The sequence below is a fragment of the Sardina pilchardus genome, chromosome 20 (assembly GCF_963854185.1).
Source record: "Sardina pilchardus chromosome 20, fSarPil1.1, whole genome shotgun sequence".
NCBI lineage: Eukaryota > Metazoa > Chordata > Actinopteri > Clupeiformes > Clupeidae > Sardina > Sardina pilchardus.
This window is the reverse complement of record NC_085013.1, coordinates 18,238,586-18,262,671: the sequence shown is the minus strand read 5'-3', so window position 1 is coordinate 18,262,671 and position 24,086 is coordinate 18,238,586. Positions and strand designations below refer to the sequence as shown.

At 44.8% G+C, this 24,086-nt stretch overlaps 1 protein-coding gene across 5 annotated transcripts in view; it reads right to left on the bottom strand.

Moving 5' to 3' along the window:
* smoc1 (SPARC related modular calcium binding 1) overlaps positions 1-24,086 on the bottom strand; it is a 51,340-nt gene that overhangs the window by 23,923 nt on the left and 3,331 nt on the right. For 2 of the 5 annotated variants that reach the window (XM_062522606.1, XM_062522605.1), the window contains exons 2-8: positions 11,748-11,913; positions 11,518-11,598; positions 7,435-7,547; positions 7,248-7,347; positions 5,341-5,391; positions 4,563-4,610; positions 548-637 (exon numbers count right to left, since the gene is read on the bottom strand). In XM_062522606.1, the coding sequence (XP_062378590.1) occupies positions 548-637; positions 4,563-4,610; positions 5,341-5,391; positions 7,248-7,347; positions 7,435-7,547; positions 11,518-11,598; positions 11,748-11,913 (649 nt within the window). The remainder of the gene's footprint in view (positions 1-547; positions 638-4,562; positions 4,611-5,340; positions 5,392-7,247; positions 7,348-7,434; positions 7,548-11,517; positions 11,599-11,747; positions 11,914-24,086) is intronic. The other 3 variants (XM_062522607.1, XM_062522608.1, XM_062522609.1) reach the window with 3 other exon arrangements.

Sequence of the window (24,086 nt, the reverse complement as noted above, 5' to 3'; positions counted from 1 at the left end):
TTGCAATCATACAGTCAGCTCAATGCTGAAGTCTGTGCAACCATTACGTTACATTTACAGTCATTTCCTGTATTAGCTACATGGTGTACAAGCCGCAGGACAGCGTTTTATGTAAGTGAAAAGAAACAAAACCTTTTTAATTCCATATTAACTGCCCCCGTGTATTGATTTCAAAGATAAAGAAACTTTGCTAAATCAATGTATAAGCTGTGGCCAATAGTTTATCCATGGCAAGCTACAGCGCAGAGGTAAATTTGGTTAATACTACATCAATCAGTGCTATTACCAGAGGAAACTTGATTCCCAGCACTGTATTGCACCTGTACTGGGCTTCAGCGCGGTGGCACACACACACACACACCCACACACACACACACACACACACACCCACCCACACCCACCCACCCACACCCACCCACCCACACACACACACCCACACACACACACCCACACACACACACACACACACACACACACACACACACACACACCCACCCACCCACCCACACCCACACACACACACACACACACACACACACACACTTACCGTCTCCCTCAGGTACCACGTGAGTCTCCATGGTGGGCGTCGGTTTGGAGCCGTCATCTGGGTTGAGTGTGAGAAAGAAACGGAAAGAGACTACAATTATTTAGGTTAATACAATCTACTCTCCAGAACTGTTGAATGGTTGGGATTTGCACATGGCCCGGCCAAGAGCACAGAAAGATAGATAGATAGATAGATAGATAGATACAGTAGATAGATAAATAGATAGAGATAGAGCGAGAGAGAGAAAGAGAGAGATTTCATATTTTATATACAATACAACTTCATCATACCCACACATCATCATTCATACCACCAAACATAGACACATCCACCTCAAAATGTTGTGAGATTTCCTAATAAAATGTAGAGATACCTGACCTTCACTGCAGTATAGATACAAGTACAGTCCATTCCAAAATTCTAATTTGATGATGATGATACTATTGATTGGAAATAACGTGCCTATCTGAGGAGAGAGGAGCTGGAATAACGTGCCTATCTGAGGAGAGGAGAGAGGAGCTGGAATAACGTGCCAATCTGAGGAGAGGAGAGAGGAGCTGGAATAACGTGCCTATCTGAGGAGAGAGGAGCTGGAATAACGTGCCTATCTGAGGAGAGGAGAGAGGAGCTGGAATAACGTGCCTCTCTGAGGAGAGAGGAGCTGGAATAACGTGCCTATCTGAGGAGGGAGGAGCTGGAATAACGTGCCTATCTGAGGAGAGGAGAGAGGAGCTGGAATAACGTGCCTATCTGAGGAGAGGAGTGCGGAGCTGGAATAACGTGCCTATCTGAGGAGAGAGGAGCTGGAATAACGTGCCTATCTGAGGCGGGAGGAGCTGGAATAACGTGCCTATCTGAGGAGAGGAGAGAGGAGCTGGAATAACGTGCCTATCTGAGGAGGAGCTGGAATAACGTGCTTATCTGAGGAGAGAGGAGCTGGAATAACGTGCCTATCTGAGGAGAGAGGAGCTGGAATAACGTGCCTATCTGAGGAGAGAGGAGCTGGAATAACGTGCCTATCTGAGGAGAGGAGAGAGGAGCTGGAATAACGTGCCTATCTGAGGAGAGAGGAGCTGGAATAACGTGCCTATCTGAGGAGCGAGGAGCTGGAATAACGTGCCTATCTGAGGAGGAGCTGGAATAACGTGCCTATCTGAGGAGAGAGGAGCTGGAATAACGTGCCTATCTGAGGAGAGAGGAGCTGGAATAACGTGCCTATCTGAGGAGCGAGGAGCTGGAATAACGTGCCTATCTGAGGAGAGGAGTGAGGAGCTGGAATAACGTGCCTATCTGAGGAGAGAGGAGCTGGAATAACGTGCCTATCTGAGGAGAGGAGAGAGGAGCTGGAATAACGTGGCTATCTGAGGAGAGGAGAGAGGAGCTGGAATAACGTGGCTATCTGAGGAGAGGAGAGAGGAGCTGGAATAACATGCCTATCTGAGGAGAGAGGAGCTGGAATAACGTGGCTATCTGAGGAGAGAGGAGCTGGAATACCGTGCCTATCTGAGGAGGGAGGAGCTGGAATAACGTGCCTATCTGAGGAGAGGAGGGAGGAGCTGGAATAACGTGCCTATCTGAGGAGGAGCGATGGCCTGGATGATAATGTCACTGACCACAGCTCTGCCCTACAGCAGAGTCAGCAGGCTTCCTTGTAGTTCACTAGAAGAATGTTTGAGCTGTACTGTAAAAGTGAAATTAGCTCTATAATTCCAAACTACTCAAAATCAAACTCAACTCTTGAACGAGGAGGTTAGACCACACTGCTTCTGAAACTGTTGGTAACTAAAAATAAAAAATGGGCCTACTGGTTATGCGTCTGACAATGTGTACAGCATACTCTCCTGTCAGTGACCCTGAAGCTTCACTGTACAACACAATCTTCTCAACTACAGTATAATACTACTACTATGAGGTGTACCTTAAAGGTCCTTCAGTGAGTTTGAGTATTGAGGGAATGACTTAGCGTTAGCGGTAGCGGTGTATGGTGCTCCACGGAGTCCCACTTACCTGAGTCCCTGAGCCTTCCCAGCCCGGCCAATAGCAACATGCCAGGCCAGACTAAAGGAGCACCTGGGCTGGCGCCACCCTTAGGTGCACCACGGTTATGAGGAGAGACTTAGACGGTGAGGTTATCAGGGAGGGGGGGGGGGGGGGGGGGGCAAAGAGTCCTACAGGTGCTACAGGGGTTTAGTATACGTATAAATATAAGTATAAGTATAAGTATAAGTATAAGTATAAGTATAAGTATAAGTGTAAGTGTAAGTGTAAGTGTAAGTGTAAGTATAAGTATATATACTGTTTTGATCCCATGAGGGAAATTCAGTCGCTGCATTTATCCCAATCCGTGAATTAGTGAAACACACGCAGCACACAGTGAGTGAGGTGAAGCACACACTAACCCGGAGTTGAGTGCTCAACAGCGGCGCTCAGGGAGCAGTGAGGGGTTAGGTGGTCTGGTCAGGGTCCACTTCAGCCGTGGATGTGGGCATGGGAGAGCAGTGCTCAAACACTTCACCCGCCCACATTTTTCCAACTGTTCAGGGATCGAACCAGCAACCCTCCGGTTACAAGCTCGAAGGCCTAGAGTAGGCCACGGCTGCCCCAACATTTTAGTAGCGATGTGGAGTCTTCCTCAAGGAGTTAGTTACACCTGAGTTTTCTAAACTAGTTTGTGCTTGACAATGATGAGAGTCATTTAATGGTTCACTGTTAAAAATGACGTCCTGTAGAAATGTAGGTGATGGTTGGTTTTAGTATCTCTAGACACAGATAATAATGATAAAAAGGGCTCAGCATAAGACTTGAACTGCATTAGGTGGGGAAAAAAGGTCATTCAAACGGAGCAGTTTGTTCAAATGAAATAGGACTTGCTGATGTAGTACTGCAAGGATAAAACAACCATGAACACATGAGCTACTGGTCATCAGTGGTGGTCAGTAGAAAATAAGAGTCACCACTGAGGATTGCTTTTTCCTATATCCACTGGGTGCATGACACACACACAGAGACAGAGACAGAGCGTGAGAGAGAGGGAGAGACAGAGAGAGAGAGAGACAGAGAGAGAGAGAGAGAGGCAGAAATATACAAATAGAGGGAGAAAGAAAGACAGAGAGAGATGGAGATGGAGAAAGAGAGAGAGAGAGAAAGAGAGACAGAGAGAGAGAAAGAGAGAAAAAAGGAATGCGTCCCCTTCAGACTCACACGTTGCCATAGTGCCCAAGAGGCCTGTTAATGACAGCAGCACTTTCCAGAGCGTTCTTAACGACTCCCCAAGCGCCACCAATTTAATGTATATTTAAGGTTTGAAATTTCACTGAGATTAGCAGGGGCTGCTTGCTTGGTAGGGAGGCTTGGGCCTGCTGGCCGACTCAATGCAGGAGCAGATGCACCAAGCAGCATTGACTCTTTGAAGTGAGCCCTTTCCTTCGACACTTAATGTAAAAAGGCAACGACTGGAATAGGTTTTCATTGTTTATGGTCCCACAAAGCCTAGCACCTACTTACGCTACCTTATGTCCTACTGGCCTAAGCTGAAGTAGCACTCTCATTTTATTATTAACAAAGTGTGGCTGAATTTACAAGAAACCATTGGAATGTTGTTACATTATATCCTGTGTTTAGGCGTATAGGCTAGACACCTCTGGAATAGGAAATACTGGAAGTATGCTGAACACATCTTTGCCATCTAAAGTGAAAAAAGTGATTGGGGCACATACGCACATACCACACACACACACACACACACACACACACACACACACACACGCACGCACGCACTGGCATGCGCACACACACACACACACACACACCGACACAAACATGCACACACACACATACACACACACATACACACAAACCTGCGCACACACACACACACAGACACACACGCACACGCACACGCACACGCACACGCACACGCACACGCACACGCACACGCACACGCACACGCACACGCACACACACACACACACGCACACACACACACAAGGAGACAGGGTTGTGGAACTCAACTCACCTCTTCTTCCAGAGCTTGGTGGTCCTTGAGGCTTATCAGTGACTGTCCCTTTAAAATAAAACAGAGATTCTGATATGCTACATCGATAGGAAAAGCACCATAACCACTCTCTCTCTCTCTCTATTCATTGTGGCACATGTAGGCATCCACATGCATATCCATTGTTTGGTGCTTCTATGAACACTGATCACTTGCAGAGATATTTCTATTTTGTGGGACACCCTTCTTTCCTACTGCCTTTTGATAATGCACATCCATGATTATATTCTTCCACTCACTTACTGATCCCAAATTGTTCAACTTTAAAACAAAAACACATGATACAAGAGTTTAAAAAAATAGCTCAAAATAAACAATAAACTTCCTTCCAATAGGTCCACTTGTCCATAGTCTTACAAAATGAAAAAGGAAGGGAAAACTTTCATGAATGAAAGATGTTTTCGTTCCCAGAAATCTTTGCGCGGCACCAGGTTTGCATTAGACGCTGTCAGTCCTGGTTGTTAATCATCCTGACCTATCCACTGTCATCCTCGGGTCTAGTCCATCACATGAAACCCCAGCACAAGAGACTGGACATCCCCAGCGGTGCGTTCACTCAGCCGCCCCCAGATGTTAACATGACCCACAGACGTGCAGATATTCAAGTTGGCATGCACACACTCTGAGAGGCTAAGATGCAATTAGACACTCAAAACCAAACGAGAATGAGGAGGGGAGAGGTTGAGGGGAGCAGAGGAGAATTTTGGAAGCCAAGTGCAACTGGAATGAAATGTACTACCTGAAAATCCACTTGCCACAGCGTGAGCTCCCATAAATTCACGGAAGTTTCCTGCAAATGTATGTGAGATGATTAATTTGTGTCAAGGGAGAAAAAAAGAAAAAAACAGGGCGATTTCATTCATGAGAGCAGGTGGAAGGAAACGAAGATGTACTTGTGAGCTGAGCTGTTCCTATCTCAGCAGTTGAAAACCAATGGAGCGAGCTTAAAACAAGGCACAGATGTTGGCTACCACCAGATGCCTTGATCTATATCAGCTAAGGCCTTTGTGTAGATACTACGCAATGTTTAGCTTGCTGGTCTTGTGCAATTAAAGCCACAACCACCACAGCCATCAGTTCTATTTGGCCTTAGTATGTCTGACTAATGGGGACATTGGGAATGAAACATACCTTTGCAAGAAACTAAGATGAAAGTATTGGACCTTATGCTGGACAAAGAGGGAGCGGGCAGAAGCTACGGCATCTTAAAGCTCTTAGCCCCCCTGCTCCACATCAACTCATTACGGAGCTTACAGCAGTCCTGATAGGCAGCAATTCTGTCTGAACCAGCCAAGGTATGTTTCTGAGAATCTTTGTAAAATTGCTGTTGATCGACTCAATGTGTTCGGAAGGCAAACCCCAGGAGAGGGAGAGGAGGCTAGGCCAGGGGAGGGCCAGGTCAAAGCTGGAAGGCATGTAACCACACAACAAAGGAGAGAGAGAGAGAGAGAGAGAGAGAGAGAGAGAGAGGGAGAGAGAGAGAGAGAGAGCATGAAAATAGGACCATGTGCTATAATCACACTGCTGTCCAAATCTGGCAAGCTTCCAGCGCATTATCTTCACTGAGGAAATTATAGCCATTACCACAAAGTGTTCCCATCCATTTCACTAGGTCCTGGTTCCCCTCTCTCTACTCGCATCACCTGTTCTATTACTATTATTAGTATTAGTATTAGTATTATTTTTATTATTATTATCATCATTTTTATTATCATTTTTATCATCATTAATGTTGTTGTTTATTTTTTTTTATCATTCATATTGTTGATAAAGCAGAGAGGCTGACATAGACAGAGGGAACTCATTTGAATCTGCAGCGTGCACTACTAAGGCTATCATGCTGCCAAAACCGCACGAGGATAACAGGAGCTGATACCAATTACTGACATATCGGAGAGATTGCAGCGAAGATGAAATCTGTTCATTTGTTCTGTTCTGAGTCATTTGTAGAGGGGGTTTTTTTACATCCAGAGGAACAAGATAGAAAATAACATTAAATGAGACTGAGTTCCATGGAAATGGTGTGACTTTAAAGGAATTCATGTGCTGTGAACTTCCTTGTCAGTGTGCTAACCCACCGGTGTTGTGCATGTAGCGTAGTGTTGTATGGCGTTACATTAGCAAGGTGTTTTTGCCTAGCGATTAAATTAGCATTAGTTTGTGTGGAACAGTATTAGCGTGTTGCGTAGCGCGTAGCGTGTTATAGAGATTAGAGCATAGAGTCTTAAGCAAATGGTATGCTGCTCCGTGCACATTTGTGCACATTAAAGATGTTGCACACAAAACCCCCAACATGCACGTTGCTAACGCAATTCTCGCCGCGCAACCACGTGCGCGGGGCACAGACGCAGGAAACACGGGACGGCCTTTAGACTACTCTTACGTCACGGCCTTTAGGCTACTGTCACGTCACGGCCTTTAGGCCACTCTCACGTCACGCCCTTTAGGCTACTCTCACGTCACAGCCTTTAGGCTGCTCTTACGTCACAGCCTTTAGGCTGCTCTTACGCACAACATGACTGACACCAACGAGCCCCACAATAGCCCTGTAGAGCGTAGAGAGCAGGAGAGCCCAAGCATGCCCCTGAGGACAGGGCAAGTGCCCAAGCGTGCCCCTGAGGACGGGGCAAGTGTGCCACACAGTACCTGAGCAGACAGGTGTGCGGTTGTGGACGGAGGATCCGCTGACCGGCTTGCCGTCTGAGGTGACGCACCAGCAGTAGCCGGTGAGCGTGTGGCACTGCACCTGCGGGATGGAGACAGAGCGTTACCATGGAGACAGCCATCTGGAAGAGCCCGATCATCACCGCCATGGAATAAACAGGCGTCACACCTGGGCAAAAGTACCATCCTCATTGCACTCGGGAATGAAAATGGACTCCTGGGGTCTTTTGGCATGCTCCAAGGCCTGCAATCGCTCCACACGACACTTTGACTGGCTAGAGTCTGCAGTTGGAAAACAAATGGTGTTACATAAACACATGTACACTACATCTGATACAAAACATTGCAGTACAAACAATCACATGCATGTGAAAATACACATGTGAAAATACAATGACAGACATTTTGAATAATATGCTGTTTGTGCACAAAACGTCAGTGATGTGTTGTTTGCTATTCTAGAGACTTCTGAGTAACCTAAGTGCAATGCATGTTCATGTATCCTGGTCTTCTCTTAAGTTCAGACCAAAGATTCGCAACGAGATGAGAGGAGACGAGCCGCGACGCTCTAAAACCTTGCAACTGCGACTAAACATGTTGAAGGCTCTGTGACGGCTTGCAACTACTGTACATGCAACTTCTAATTCACACCGCTGCAACTCGGTCTCGTCGTGTCAGGAATCTTTGGTGTGAATTGGGCTTTAGTCATCTTTTCATCTCCCAAAAATACACATTCAAATTGGAGACATACAGGTATAGTTGGTCTTCTCATGAATGTGATGAACACTCATGATTCTCATATTGATACTGTCACTATCACTTTATGTCTAATCATTTTTGCAGGAGATTTGCATGGGTACATTTGTTCTTCATCAACTACACTCACTTACTGTATACTCACCCCATGTCAAAGGTGTCGACAGAGAAAAGAAAAACTCAAGGAGAAAGGAAAAATTCTGACATAACAGAAAAGATTTATGAAAATTGTGAACACAAAGAACTGAAGATCATTCAATTGATAGTTGTCCAATAAAACATGAATTTGTCTTGTCTATAAACACACTACTAATTGTTAACTCACACACATACAGAAAGGGAGAGAAAGGGAGAGAGAGAAAGAGAGAAAAAAAGAGAGAGTGAGAGAGAGAGAGAGCGGCAGCACCTGAAAACTATGTGAAGCGGCATCAATGGGTTCACTAACTCCCTCCCTCTCTCCACTTCAGCCACCTGTAGCCCATTAGAGTTCACTTTGAACTCTGATGCTGATTTGTTATGCATTCTGCACACCTGGCCTAACACAACACTCTCCCTCTTTCTTACACTCTCTCTCTCTCTCTCTGTCTCTCCATTCAATCTCCTCTCTGTACACTGGGCCTGGCAGCTACTGAGAAAGAAGACTTACAATATACTCTCTTGTATATGTCAAGGTTTTTATTCCATTTTGTGTGAAGTGTGAAGGGGTTGTCAAGAACTTGTGGGACACATCAGCATTTCCCCACTGACCAGAACATCTTTAAATAGCCTGCCCCTTGGCTGTTCATAACATGTTGATTAAAATTGATGCTAAACTGTCCCTACATCATTAAAGTGACAGTGGATGTGTTAAAGAAGCATCATGTCATTTGTAAACCTTAAAGTAATAGCTCTAAGCTCACTCTGATGGTTCTCTAACTTATGGGGAGGCTGGCCTCTATGCCCCTGACACTGCACGGAATGCCTGGTACTGCACTATGCAGCTCTGCTGTTCCGTGGAGGAATGTGACATTTTCCAGCACGCAGGGCAGTTTCACAGACTTTCATGGAACTCTCAAGCCCGTATGTTGAAGACTGGTGCCGATGGGTAAATACCAATTATTATGTGTTAAGGCGGTTTAGCATGTTTGACAAATTGTATTGCTATAAGGGTTTGTTACAAATAGTGTGTGATTTCCAAATGTTCTAGGGGAGAGTGAGTCCCGTCTAAAAGACAAATATGAGACCATAATGCATGTCACGAGTAAACGAGGGAGAGGACTACACATGGAAGAAGCCTTCAACCTTGACTTGACGCCAGTTAATCTTTCAGGTTGTATGGCTGGCATCCAGAGCCTGTGCAAGTGTGTAATCATCGTCTGTAAATGCTTAGATGCGCAGCAGCAGGCGGAACATGAGACATCTTCTCTCTGGTCTTAGTAGCCCTATGCAATAATCAGACTCTGGCCTTAGTAGCCCTATGCAATAATCAGACTCTGGCCTTATAGCCTACTCTAATAATCAGACTCTGGCCTTATAGCCCACTCTAATAATCAGACTCTGGCCTTAGTAGCCCTATGTAATAATCAGACTCTGGCCTTAGCAGCCCATTCTAATAATCAGACTCTAGCCTTAGTAGCCCTATGTAATAATCAGACTCTGGCCTTAGTAGTCCACTCTAATAATCGGACTCTCTGGCCTTAGTAGCCCTATGTAATAATCAGACTCTGGCCTTAGTAGCCCACTCTAATAATCAGACTCTGGCCTTATAGCCCACTCTAATAATCAGACTCTGGCCTTATCCACGATATTCCGCAGCCAACAATGGGGGTCGCCATGACACCGAGACGGTTTTCTATTTCCGGCGAAGCTGCATTGTATCTGTTTTAACGTGACGGTTTACGGTGCTTAACATATCTTATCTCCCTCAACAATGGAATTCTCTTCTCTGATTGGCTGATGGGGTGGCCATTAACTTCGTATAACCTGCTACCTTTGAAGTAGTTCCCGTAACACACTTGAATATTAATTCGCCAAACTCGTTGCGAAGTTTAAATGAACTGTCACGTTGCATCCAAGCTGAAATACAGACGTGCAGAACCATAGTAACATTGTAGCATATGACGGAGGTGGATTGTAGCTAGTTGGATGCCATGTAGGCTATAAAAGTAGCGATCTTTCAAAGTTAAAGTTAATCAGAATCCTGGGATATGGCCGCTTGACAACGGGAGAGATAGAACTAACGACTGGCTTTTGGCCGTAGCAACCAGCCATTTAGAACTAACGACTGGCTTTTGGCCATAGCAACCATCCATTTTAGAACTAGTAACGGCAGTTTTGTCCTGCAAGTAGAAAGTTGATATGTGGCGGAAAGTAGTCCCACAGTCAAGACAGTTTTAGCGATGTTAACGGACGCAACGGTGGATTAAAACTATGTTCTAAATATACAGGTTATGAATACAAACGGGAGATAAGCGGGATAACGGCCTTCGAGGTCGACCGGTTCGATGGAAATAATGGCACGGCGGAGGTAACTCCGTCTCCGTGCTTCGCACGTCGCCGGAGTTCTAGACCTCCACCTAGCCATTATTTCCATCGAACCGGTCACCTCGTCGGCCGTTATCCCTTACATAACGCATATAAAAGTCAACTTTTCTATTTTATATCGGTTATATGTGATGCAGTATATACATGCTGAGGGCAGAATTGTAAACATTTCGAACGAAATCTAAGTTGAGGCATAACCTAGTTTGCTATGGAGAACGCACATGTTAACAGAATGAACGGAAGTTGAAAACAGTATCGTAACCATCGCAACGATACATATTTCCGGGTTAAGGAAAGAGGTGGATAGCCCACTCTAATAATCAGACTCAGGCCTTAGTAGCCCTATGTAATAATCAGACTCTGGCCTTATAGCCCACTCTAATAATCAGACTCTGGCCTTAGTAGCCCTATGTAATAATCGGACTCTGGCCTTATAGCCCTGTCTAATAATCGGACTCTGGTCTTGTAGCCCTATGTAATAATCGGACTCTGGCCTTAGTAACCCACTCTAATAATTGGACTCTCTGGCCTTAGTAGCCCATGTAATAATGAGACTGGCCTTAGTAGTCCACTCTAATAATCGGATTCTCTGGCCTTGCACTATGCACATTTGCAAAAAAGGTTTTGAAATTGGAAACATTGGACGTTAATTCCAGAATGGAATCACACCCAAAGATGAAATCTAAGCATATCATAGTGAAGGAATCAAAGACTGTCTTTGTTATTTCTATTATGATTCAGCACTTAGGCTAAATGCTGCCAATTTGTCATCAGGATTACTTTGATTAAACCTGCCAAATATCAGGTTTAATTTACCGACATAACTAATGCACACTCACACAGACCTTGATTTATGGAACAGAAATACTGGTTTTCTGTCAAATTGAGTGAACGCATTCTAATTGATTGCCAAGTTCCCTTTCTGAACCACTGCAGGAGAGTTTATTTGCGTGTGTGCGCTAGAATGCCATACCTTTCAGTTCCAGCTCCTTGCCCTCAGAGGCCAGAGTCGGCACGGGAAGCAGAGGGGGTGGGATTATTCTCTTCTTTGTGCCTGAGCAGAGCATCAATAGAAAGATGAGGGGGGAAAGCATTTACTTTTTGCTTTAAGACAAATATTGTAATCGCTTTGTATTTGTTTACATTTCCTGTGATGTGTAACATAAGAGTGCAGTAGTGGTACAGTAGCTGGAGTCCCATCACCTTTGCAGCGTCCACGGTGTGCGAGTGTTAGCGTGCGGTCCTTGCATTTCGCCCGTTGTAGCTCACAGCTCGTTTCGTAGCTTCGTCCGTCCGAACCGCACACCGGTTTTCCGTGACTCCGGGAGCAGATGCTGCCGCAGTGGCTTTCCCTGTCGCCAATCAGCCACTAAACAGAGACAAAGCACTGGGACTGAGCTCATGACAGGGATTTTATGATGCAAAAACGGCAGCGGTAATAAAACAATTGAGTAATACATTACTCAAATGCTGTCAAATCCTTCAAGTAGGCCTTCAAATAAATTAAGTCACTGAAGTTCAGATTTATTGCAAGAGGTTGTTGTGGACAATTTTTACTCTGTTTATGATACAGTACATTGATTTGACAGTATTTACAGTTTGCATGCCAGTCTATTTGTCTGTATTTTAAACAGATGGCATCATCATAGATAGTTGTTGGCTTATCACAGTAACATGATGAGCTTGCTCACCACAGCCTCCCTCAGAGATTACTCAAGAGGGCTTTCGACTCTGCAAACAACAGTTCCCATTTTTATTGATGCTGTATACATAAATCAAATAAATGCAATTGAAAATGCTTCAAAACAGTGCTATGAGCACTTCATTTCATTGACGCAAATACCTCAGTCCATATACTACAAAAAGGTTTACAGCCAGGCTACACCAGGTGCAAACTGAAGCTCTCCGTACGTGGGATGTAGAGAACTGGTTTGATTTTTTCGGATGTACACACCACTATCACATCTGGTGCAGCCTGTTCCGTTGATTATAGTGGACGCTTATTGTTGCATGTTACGCTCCACCAACGGAAAGCTTCAGTCACGTGTCTGGTGTAGCTTGCCCGCTAGATCTTCAAAAGGCAGCCACATACTGCACTGTCAACACTCGGCATGGAAGAATTCAGCACAGGCCTCCGATATGGTGTTTAATGTGATGTTTCATTTGTCACCTCCACAGAGCCAAGAGGGAGAAATTAAGAGCGTGTGCCTGCACCCAGAGGACAGAGGGGAGACAATGGGTGAGTCAACTCTGATTCTGTCAGTCCTCTGTGATTGGAAACAAATGCTCGCTGCCTCGCTCAAAGAATGAGGCAAAAAAACTCAGTCGAGAGAGCAGGAGCAGTAGGATATAAAGTCTGAACAGCCTGCTAGGCCTCAAAACAACTGTAGGACAAAGCAAATGAACAATAGGCCGTTCTTCTCCTCAGCTCAGAGCTAGAGCTGGACTTTCTCTCCCAGGAGTGGCTTCCCTCTGACAGCCATAATGATTTTAAATTGTGTTGAGCTCTCCCTCTCTCTCTCTCTCTCTTTCTTTCTTTCTCTCGCTCTCCCTCTCTCTCTCTCTCTTTCTTTCGCTCTCCCTGTCTCTCTCTCGCACTCATCAGCACACACACACACTATACTGTACTCATCAGCAATATTCTAACTTCCGAATCACTGGCTTCACAACCATAATATTGGACATACTGTAAGTCTCCAAGATTTAAGCAAGGCACGAACCTAAGCTGAGGCCAAACATTCACACACACGTCACAAGAGAGGGAGAGATAGAGTAGTAAAATGACAGTGAGGTGAAAAAGAGAGAAAGATAGATAAAGGAGAGAGAGAGAAAAACATAAAACATTGTTTTGGTTTCCACAAACACATTTGGGCTGGCACCGAAACTGAACCAGAGCAATTTTGCCAGGATGCCCCTCCAGCAGTGAGCATGGCCCAGAGCCCCGTGTGAGAAGGGGGGGGGGGGGGGGGGGGGTTGGAGAGCAGGAGAGCAGGTAGGCACCACACTACACTATACATGTGGAACTCTACAGAGGAGAGCAGGTAGGCACCATACTTTACATGTGGAACTACAGAGGAGAGCAGGTAGGCACCACACTATATGTGGAACTCTACAGAGGAGAGCAGGTAGGCACCACACTACACTATACATGTGGAACTCTACAGAGGAGAGCAGGTAGGCACCACACTACACTATACATGTGGAACTCTACAGAGGAGAGCAGGTAGGCACCACACTACACTGTACATGTGGAACTCTACAGAGGAGAGCAGGTAGGCACCACACTACACTGTACATGTGGAACTCTACAGAGGAGAGCAGGTAGGCACCACACTACACTATACATGTGGAACTCTACAGAGGAGAGCAGGTAGGCACCACACTACACTGTACATGTGGAACTCTACAGAGGAGAGCAGGTAGGCACCACACTACACTATACATGTGGAACTCTACAGAGGAGAGCAGGTAGGCACCACACTGTACATGTGGAACTCTACAGAGAGAGCAGGTAGGCACCACACTACACTGTACATGTGGAACTCTACAGAGGAGAGCAGGTAGGCACCACACTACACTATACATGTGGAACTCTACAGAGGAGAGTAGGTAGGCACCACACTGTACATGTGGAACTCTACAGAGAGAGCAGGTAGGCACCACACTACACTGTACATGTGAAACTCTTCAGAAGGACGGGGGGCTGGAAAAAGAGCCGCGCCGGCAGCCAGAAGCACAGGGCACAATTTCCACTCTCCCGCCCGCAGCCAACTCCTATCAGCAGCACAGACCTCACCATTCTTTAGGCAAGCTGCTCCAACACACACACACACACACACACACTAACACATTCACATTCACAGACACACACACACACACACACGTACGCACGCACGCACAAGCATTCACACTCGCATGCTCGTATACAGACATACACACACACACACACACACACACACACATACACACACACACGCACGCACACACACACACACACACACTGCAGAGTACAACAGAGTTACTTAGTGAATAAGAGGTCTGAAAGCAAAAGGCACAGCAATTAATTATCCCAGCCGGACACCTTGTGGTGCGGCTATGTGCCAGAGCTATGATGTCACTAATGCTCCGGAGTGCTGCTGAATGACCCAGGAAATCACATCATGTGTCAGCATTACAGACCTCAATGCACTGCCCAACAACACACTGGGTGTTGCTACCTCCAGTTATTTAATCAGCGCGTGAACAATGGCCAATTCATATGGCCTGAGAGGAGAGTGCTAACGCTCAGCAAGACAGCTGCCAAGAGGAGAGAAAGGAGACCTCCTGAGGAGCCGCGCCAAAAGGCTAGCGCTGACTTTAAAGCAATTCATGAAAACTGGCAAATCAGGGAAAATCCGCCTCTTCCCTCTACCGCAGAATAGCACCAGATCTTCCAAGGAACACGCCAACGTAGTTAGCCTAGCTCTAGGATAATTCTCTTTAGCTGTAGGCTAATTGGTCTACCCGTAATTTCCCGACTATTAGCCGCGCCTTATACATTGATTTTGCAAAATTTCTTCAGCTATGAGGTTAATACAAGGGGGCAATTAATATGGTGTTAATAGGGTCTGGTTTCTTTTTAACTTGCATAAAACACTGCCCTGCGGCTTATATACGGGAGATTACTGTAGGCTACAGTAAATAAGGGGTCATCCCTATGTTCCCTAGTTGCAATACATACCGGGGAGCATAGGACCCTTTTTGGGAAAAATGGGGAACATAGGACCCTTTCTAAACTTTTAGAAAAAAAGGGACCTATGTTCCCCAGTCCCATACAACGTGGGGAACATAGGACTCAGGGAACATAGGACCTGGTGAACATGGGTACACTCGCATAAATAAGCTAACATGGCTATGGCTATGGCTATGGCTATGGTTATTTAGCAGACGCCTTTGTCCAAAGCGACATACAAATAAATAACAATACAAATTAAATTAACAGTGAACAATTACAAACTAGGGAGAATATCCTGTAACATCCTGTAAAGTTGCCTCTTCGTTGCCTAGCTACACGTGAAGCATGACGTGTGGAGCAGAGCAGCGCTGCCGTTTCCTGTGACGACTCCCTGGAGGGTCAGCTGGCCAGCACAACACAGGACACAAGGACGCGCAGCATCCACCTTTCTCCACGTCAGGAAAAACACTGGGAGCTTATTTCCGACATACACCATCAGAGCAGAATCTCCGAGGCACACAGAGGCACACATCGTGTTGGTTGGCTTAAAATGACTTTGGTTTCTGCTTTGGTTATAGGGATGTGCAAAGTATAATCTGTGGTGCTGTATGAACGTGACATCATACCGACATTACACTTTTATCATTCTCCTTCAACTATCTGATGACAAAATGCCTTGGCAGCTGTATGTTTCCTCAAATGCAGAATAATCCTCTCCACAGGCTCTCAAGTATGGATGCAATTACGGCGTTTCACCGCACTCAGAAGGGCCTTTGTTGGTTCATTGACACTCAGATATCTCCTGGTGATGACATCTTCACCAAACGCATAAGATCATCACACTGTCAGTTTCAATTGTAGCTAAAAACTACAAATGTGTATCTTTTTTCCACACCGTGAATTCTTGTGGAGCAGGCCAAACATTGCTAGTAATTCAGCTCACGTAATGAGTAATGGCCACATCATTGATTGAAGGCTTTGGCTCGGATCTAACAATAAAAAACAAGTGAACGCACAAATGATTTTGAAAGATATGCAACTCCAACATTTGTCCAACAAAGCACCCAGTCCTCCTCGTTCATGCTGATTTACTCTCAGTGTGAATGATGAAGCTGGCCTTGAGGCTCCTTGCAGGAGATCAGTTCCATTCGATATAAATCTGATTCACGTTTTAAAAGCTGTCCAGGGTATTTTTCTTCTCTCTAGAGAGGCTCCTTTCTCCAAAAATGCAACATGCTGGCTTATGGCATTTCTGATGATAACACACTAGTGAATAATTTGTTTAATAATTATTAGAATTGCACTTTTTTAAAAGTAGGTAAATAACATGTCATACCCATTACATACACTATTTGATACCATGTATTACATGCTATGTTACACTTCTGGTCATGGATTGCCTGTTTAAAAGTGCTTTGTTCGGTATGTATACATGATGACACAAGAAAAACAGACTGAAAATAATACAGGAAAGGTGACGAAGGTGCAGACAAAAGTTCTTAATCTTTATATCATCCTTGTTTTGGCTTGAGGAAAAAAAACAAGAGCAAACTGAAAAGTGAGAAGTGAGAAGGTGGTTTGGAGCAGGCCAAGTGGCTTTGGCGAGAGAAGCCTGGTCTAAACAGGGCAATAAAAACAGAATCCAAAGCAAGCTTTTTTAAAAGGTGATTTAAAGTGCTCCAAAGGCTCCTCAAGACCAGCAGCACTGTCTGCTTCTGTCTGTTCCACCAGTTGATAGTTGATAGAAGTGTGTGTGTGTAGTGGTCATATATGTGTGTGTTTGTGCGTGTGTGTGTGCGTGTGTGTGTGTGGTGTATGCAGTATGAGTGTGTGTGTGAAGTGTTCATGTGTGTGTGTGTGTGTGTGTGTGTGTGGTGTATGTTGTATGAGTGTGTGTGTGTGTGTGTGTGTGTGTGTATGAGTGTGTGTGTATGTGAGTGTGTGGTGTGTATGTAGTATGAGTGTGTGTGTGTGTGTGTGTATGTGTCTGCGTGCATGCAGACTTTTCTCTCACTTGTTACTTGTGTGTGTATGTGTGTGTGTGTGTGTTTGTGTGTGTGTGTGTGTGTGTGCGTGCCATCATAGTTATCCGAATGCCACTGATTCCTTCAGACTAATTAAGTGCAGATTACATGGTGTGAATGCCTGATGTCTTCTCAGTACGGTTCTCTGGAGCATGTAGCACAGCGCAGCGAGAGCCTCAGGGACTGGCTCCACTAATCAGCACTGACAAGATGTTATAAGATACCCCAGAGACCAATCACCGGGGACCAGCATTGCCCAAAGCAGCCACCTACATGGAGAACAGAACGGAAAAACCCACCGCACCTGACCCGAGGAGTCCGACCGCTGACACGAGAGGGCCAAAGAATGTTAACTTTGTGCAGGTTGAAGATAGTTTTATTTTATTTTATTTCATTTTTTCACAGGCTGTATTTGAGACTGCAGACCGCTACTGCCTGGAGATAGTGTAGATTGAAATTCAACTCGAGCGAGCTCCAAAACAACCACGGCGAAATCCCGAAATGTCTTAGGCCGCCACATGTGGTACTGGTTTTTATCAGAGAACCATCAAATCCTGTTTTCACTGTGCTCATCTCGCTCATTAAACAGGGATCGAGAAGGTCCGAGAAATATTGCAAGAACTCCGTCTCTGTTTGCACTCTGTTGAAAACCGCAGGAGAGCTCCGACAGAATGTGAAAAGAGCAGCTCAAATGCAAAAAAAAGAGAAAAAAAATCAATAAATAAATACTGGCAGTACTTTTGCAAGAATTCAACCATAGATTCAATAAAAGTGCATATTTTTCAAAGCTGTAATAGCAGGAAGGAAAGACGTTATAGCATGTGGCCAGAGACCCCCCTGCTGACTAACACTCATTAACTGTGTGTTATTCAACCCAATTGTAGAACAATTACCATAGTAACAGCTATTTCTCAATAATCACTGGAAGGGAGTTTGGTTAACATTTTGGCCTACTTTAGTTCAACAATGACTCATAAGAGACTAACACTTTAAAACTAATTGGTTTTATGTCTTAAGTCTGTCTTAAAATGTTCCCCAAAAGTTTTTTTTAAAAAATAAATAAATAAATAAATAAAACATGAATCTTTCTGGAAGCTTCCAAAACCACATCACAGGCATTGACTGCGTAATAGGTGTTTGAATGCAGTAGACATAAGCTATCGAATTGATTTTAAACACATTGAGCCAGGTTCATATATTTGGACAGCTTTCCTCAAAAAAGGTTTCGGTAAAATTCACAGTATGTGAAATCCTTTATAGAACGGTCATCCAGGATATAGCCATTCATTAAGGTTTTAGTATCGACTTTAATATGCTGGTGATTTTGCCAAACGTGAGATCCAGCTTAGTATTGAGGGTTAATGGGGGGAAATTAAGTATGGGCAAGCACAAAACAACGAAAGGTCAGGGAGATTAACAACTAGATGAAAAATGTTTTCCACGACCTTACACAAAGATAAGCACACCCAAAGTAATGTCACACAGAAGTGATTGCATAGTCCTTAATCAACTATTCCGTTAACATTCACAATGGAGCACAATCCTTCCTGCTCTATCATAGCCAAGTGTTGTCTGATTTATATACATAGAGGAGCATTCTTTTAAGCCTGGTTGGTAGCCTCCAAAGGGGGAGCGAGTGTACTGTTTGTAACTAATACCTCACCATGCGGAAAGCAGGTGCCAGCAATGTGCTAACGTGTGAGGGAGTCATTATCTATGTCCACAACAGGAAACAAACAATAACAACAACACAAACAGCTTTTTTGGTTCAACCTCGAGATGAAAGAGGTCACTGGCAATCTTCGTGAGTGGGAAGGAAAATGTCCACCCTAATCCGGCATGGCATGATTTTACCACAAGGAAAAAGAGGAAAACGATTAACCGCCGAAGAGGAGAGCCAAGATGAAACACGTTTTCTCCTCATGGACACTTCAGAAAGAGTCTCTCAGTGCCAAGTCTAATTGTATACAGTATGTCGTTTTTAACAGGCCTGTTTAATTACTTTGGTTCATCGATAAACATTCGGGTTTAAGGAAATCTATAAAGTAAATACCGGCCCTCCCACTGTTTCAATTAACACTCTTTACTGAAGTCTGTTATAAAACGAGAGAGAGAACATAAAAAGAAGCTGAGCGCCCTCCTTTACCAACGGCTAAACAACATAATTGGGTTCATTTTGAAAATTAGCGTCTATAAGCTAAGCATTTAAGCGTCCCTCTAAAATCAGAATGCAGGCTATGGATAAAGTTTCACACAGAAGGTGCACTACACTAACATCAAACAAGCGGGCCACTGGCTCAGGCAGAACAGACGTGACCTGTAGTGAAATGAAGCATAGTTAAATGAACTGAGTTGTAGAATGTTAGATCACAGGGCGAGAGAGAAAAGAATCCCTTTCAAAGTTTCCATAATCTTTTCCTGGATTAATGAAGAAAGAACTTCCTACCGTTTCCGTTGAGAGTGAAAATCTTATTATCGGCATTCCTGGTTTGTCTTTAATGTTTCGTCCTGGCCAGGGAACAGTCATCTTTATTTGCCCATAGTATCACACGACACAATCCATTTCCCATCCTCCCAGCAACAAGGCCAGGCACTGATAGCACTGGAATCAATATAAACTCGTGCCATTCGCAGAAGTACAGATCAACGTAGAGCTTGTCATATTTAATGAAAACTAAAATAGTGCAAGCGTTCTACTTCGAATATATCTGTCTTATACTGACACTAAAATATTATCCATTCAAAGAGAGAGAGAGTTGGAGAGAGAGAGAGGGGGGAACAGGGAGAAATACAGACAGAAAGAAATAAAGAAATAGCTGAAAAATTGCTCCTAAGTAAGCCAAACCAGAACTAAAGCTGTCCTCTAAAGACCTGATACTGGGGCTCTCTGCCTGTCATGTGGATCTCCAGCTCAGGACAATAAGACTGCGCAGATAGCCCTTGCAAATGACAGCGGCTCCATACCAGTGCTCTCAACTGCACTTAATTACACTGATTAAAAGAAGCCCAAATGCACCATGAAATACATCTGTTTCGACTGTGCAACCATCACATCATAATGGCAGACACTTTGATTGGGCATTGCTGCGGCCGCATGAACTTAGCCTGTGGAATGTGGATTCATATGTCCCCCACGCTCGGAGTATTCCGTGTGGGGACAAGAGAGTGCTCAAGCAGTGTATAGGCAGTTGTATGTGGATGTGTGTTTATGTGATGTTTGCATGCTCATGAATGCATGTATGTGTGTGTGTAACCTAACATGTGCTAAGTGTGTATATGTGTGTGTGTGTGTGTGTGTGTGTGTGTGTGTGTGTGTGTGTGTGAGAGTGCGTGTGTAACCTAACATGTGCTATGTGTGTGTGTGTGTGTGTGTGCGTGCGTGTGTGTGTGTGTGCGTGTGTGCGACTGTGCGTGTGTGCGCATGTGTGCGTGTGTGCACTTGATACTACCAAGCCTTTATAGTGGTAAAGCCTACAACTCCCAACATAAATATCGAATTCCCGCAAGTATACAAACACTGACGGATAAACTGGTTTGTGAGAACGGATGGACTAGGACTCACATGGTAGAGTTCAGAGTAACGGTTCATTTAAGACTCTGGAAACACTTAAGGCAGTGAACCTCAAACTAGCAATTTCCTTCCCGCAACGCTGCACCTTGAAGATGAGTACAAGTGTCAGATTTGAGGGGTTAATGTTGGTTAAATGTGGACACCTTGTCTTCAGTTTATTGCTACTACCGGTACGTGCTAATTTTAAAAGCTTGTCTAAATCAGGAAAGCTTTGCGTGTATTCAAGAAAAAACACTGTCAGTATGTCTTAACATGAGAGAGGAGGGTGTACTCTCTTTATCACGTTTTTAATGAAAACCCAAGTAGTCTGCTAGTCTGTGTTATTCTGGTAGAATGTGCGATATCGCTGGACGCTGATACACAGTGGTATCTCTCTCTCTCCACCCAAATGCTTTCGTTGTGACCCGGCACACATTCCCTGGGTAAAACAACTCTCCCTTATCCAAATCCCAGCTGTCTTCCAGCGCCCGCTGCTCAAGGCTCTCCCTCCCCGGCCCACACATGCCGAGCTGCTTTCCCTCCGACTCTCTCAGGGCCGCGGCTCTCAGCACCATGTTGCAATTAAGTCTGGATACTGGAGGAACGCTCCTCTGACACACACACACACACACACACACACACACACACACACACGCACACACAGTCTGGATACTGGAGGAACGCTCCTCTGACACACATGAGAGTGCACTGCACGCTCACACACACACACACACACACACACACACACAGTCTGGATACTGGAGGAACACTCTGACAAACACACATGAGAGTGCACGCTCCAAGCGCTGCTCTCGTCCAATGCAAATGCACAGAGGGACACACACACACACACACACACACACACACACACACACACACACACACACACACACACAAGCGTGATAGCACACATACTGTAGCAGTCAATTCTCATAGGAAGAACACCACATACAGCACATCTGAGTAAACACACACACACACACACACACACACACACACACACACACACACACACACACACACACACACACACACACACACACACACACACACACACACACACACACACACAGATACAGGAGAGAGAGAGAGAGATCATTCTTATTCACACACGCACACACACACAGAAAGAGAGATCACTCTTATATGCACGCACACAGAGAGAGAGAGAGAGAGAGATCATTCTTATACAGTACGCACACACACACACACACACACACACACACAAGGAGAGAGAGATCACCTTTATATGCAAGCACACACACACACACACATTCACATTCACTCACTCTCACACACACACACACACACACACACACAGATCCCGCACACCTGCACGTGGGGTGTGATCTAGAGGCCTGGGCTAAGAAGACAGCCGGAGGGCAGACGCTCAGATGTGCGGCTGTAAGCTGGCAGGCTTGGCATGCGTGCTCATGTTTGCTGTTGTACACGGCTTTATGAGCTTGCTGTGATACTCTCGGCCCCGCTCCGCTGCCATAGGCTGCACATCTGATCTCATCTCCAGACCGACGCGTTACAACCCGCCCCCCCCCCCCCCCTCCTCTCTCTGCCCATCTGTGCTGGAGCACACACACACCCCCCCACTAGCGCGACCGCTAGCGCAAACTAGCATCATACACACACACACACACACACACACACACACACACACACACACACACACACACACACACACACACACACACACACACACACACACACACACACACAGTGCGCTCATACACCACAGGCGCAATTAATGAATGGGATCAAGTAGGAGAGGGTTTGGAGGTTCAACAGTAACTTTCCAACTCTGTACGTCACATCGTCATGCCAGCACTAACAGACAGTATGCACAACTGCAAGATGATTGAATGGAAATGAATCAATAACTTCACATTACAAAAGGTACCCAAACAGGCCCATAAAGCTAGATACAGACTGTTACAAATATTTAATAAACAACATATAATGGTGTAGTCATGGTGAAGTTTATTTCCATTACCTATAAGGTTATTATTGTTTACTGGCTACATAGAGGCACACTACACACAGAACCCCGCAACGTGTGAGCAATGTCTGGACTCTGGAACAGTAAATAATGAAATAAGGAAATGTGCAGCCCCCTCTTCCCAGTCTTTAAATGAGTCCCCACACATGGATTAGCCAATGCTTTGTCATGTTAAAAGCTTTCACACGCTAGCAAAGCACAACTTCAAAGGACAGGAAATATTAAAGCATTCCCTAAATTTCATCTGATGGTTTTTTTTCCCCTTTCCTCCAAATAGCCAAGTAACAAAACACTAATGAGAAAAGTGACTAAAACACTAGCATTACTTTACAGCTCCTCGGGCCACCCATTACATTCTCACGTCACTTCTTAATAGTGTATGTTTACACACCTTATAGTGCTCATTGACCAAGAGCAATGATTCCTACTTCCAGGCATCTCAAACATCCCATTCAACTGATTTCACAACGCCTTCTCTACCCACTGTGTATATAAACTGGATCACTGTTTGTTAACATGGAACAACAACAAAGCTACTGAAACCATGCAGTGCAGGAGATGTATTTTTAATGTTGTGGACTCATCAACAGATGCATAAATTCATCACAGACGTTTCATGTTGGACTATGGAAGTGTCAGAAACATATCTCTATAGACATGCAACAAGGAGGAGCAGTGTGATGGATTTTTCAGATGTCTTTATCTTGGCCGCACAAAGTAGTTTAGTGTTATTCATTTTACAGCTGGATAGCTACCACACAGCAGATGACTCACTCTGGGTATAACAAGGTTAGGGGATCGCACATTCAGGGTTGATGTCCGGAGAGGAGCACGATCCCGTCACATTTTCGACAGAGGGAATGAGAACAAGCACAATGCTTTCCATTTCCATCAGCGCGGGACATGCTGTGCCTTTGTAGTCACGGTTACAGTTGTCTTACTGATACGCACACAGACATGTTGACTATCTGAGGCCCAAACTCAGAGTTCAGAGACTGATGAAGTAGAGTGTCTGACTTCAGCCAACTCAGACTCTCTCACTGGCACGTTGCAAATAGTTCACAATTTATGTTCATAGTAAATGTTTATCATTTGTATTAAGCACAAAACTTCACTCAGGATTTCATTCTGATAACAGGACTGTGTTCGGATAACAACACTTCTATGTTAGATTCTATAGCCATAAGATGGGTCACTTTCATTGTTTCTCTCTTTTCTGGCACAGCAATATTGTGCAAACACG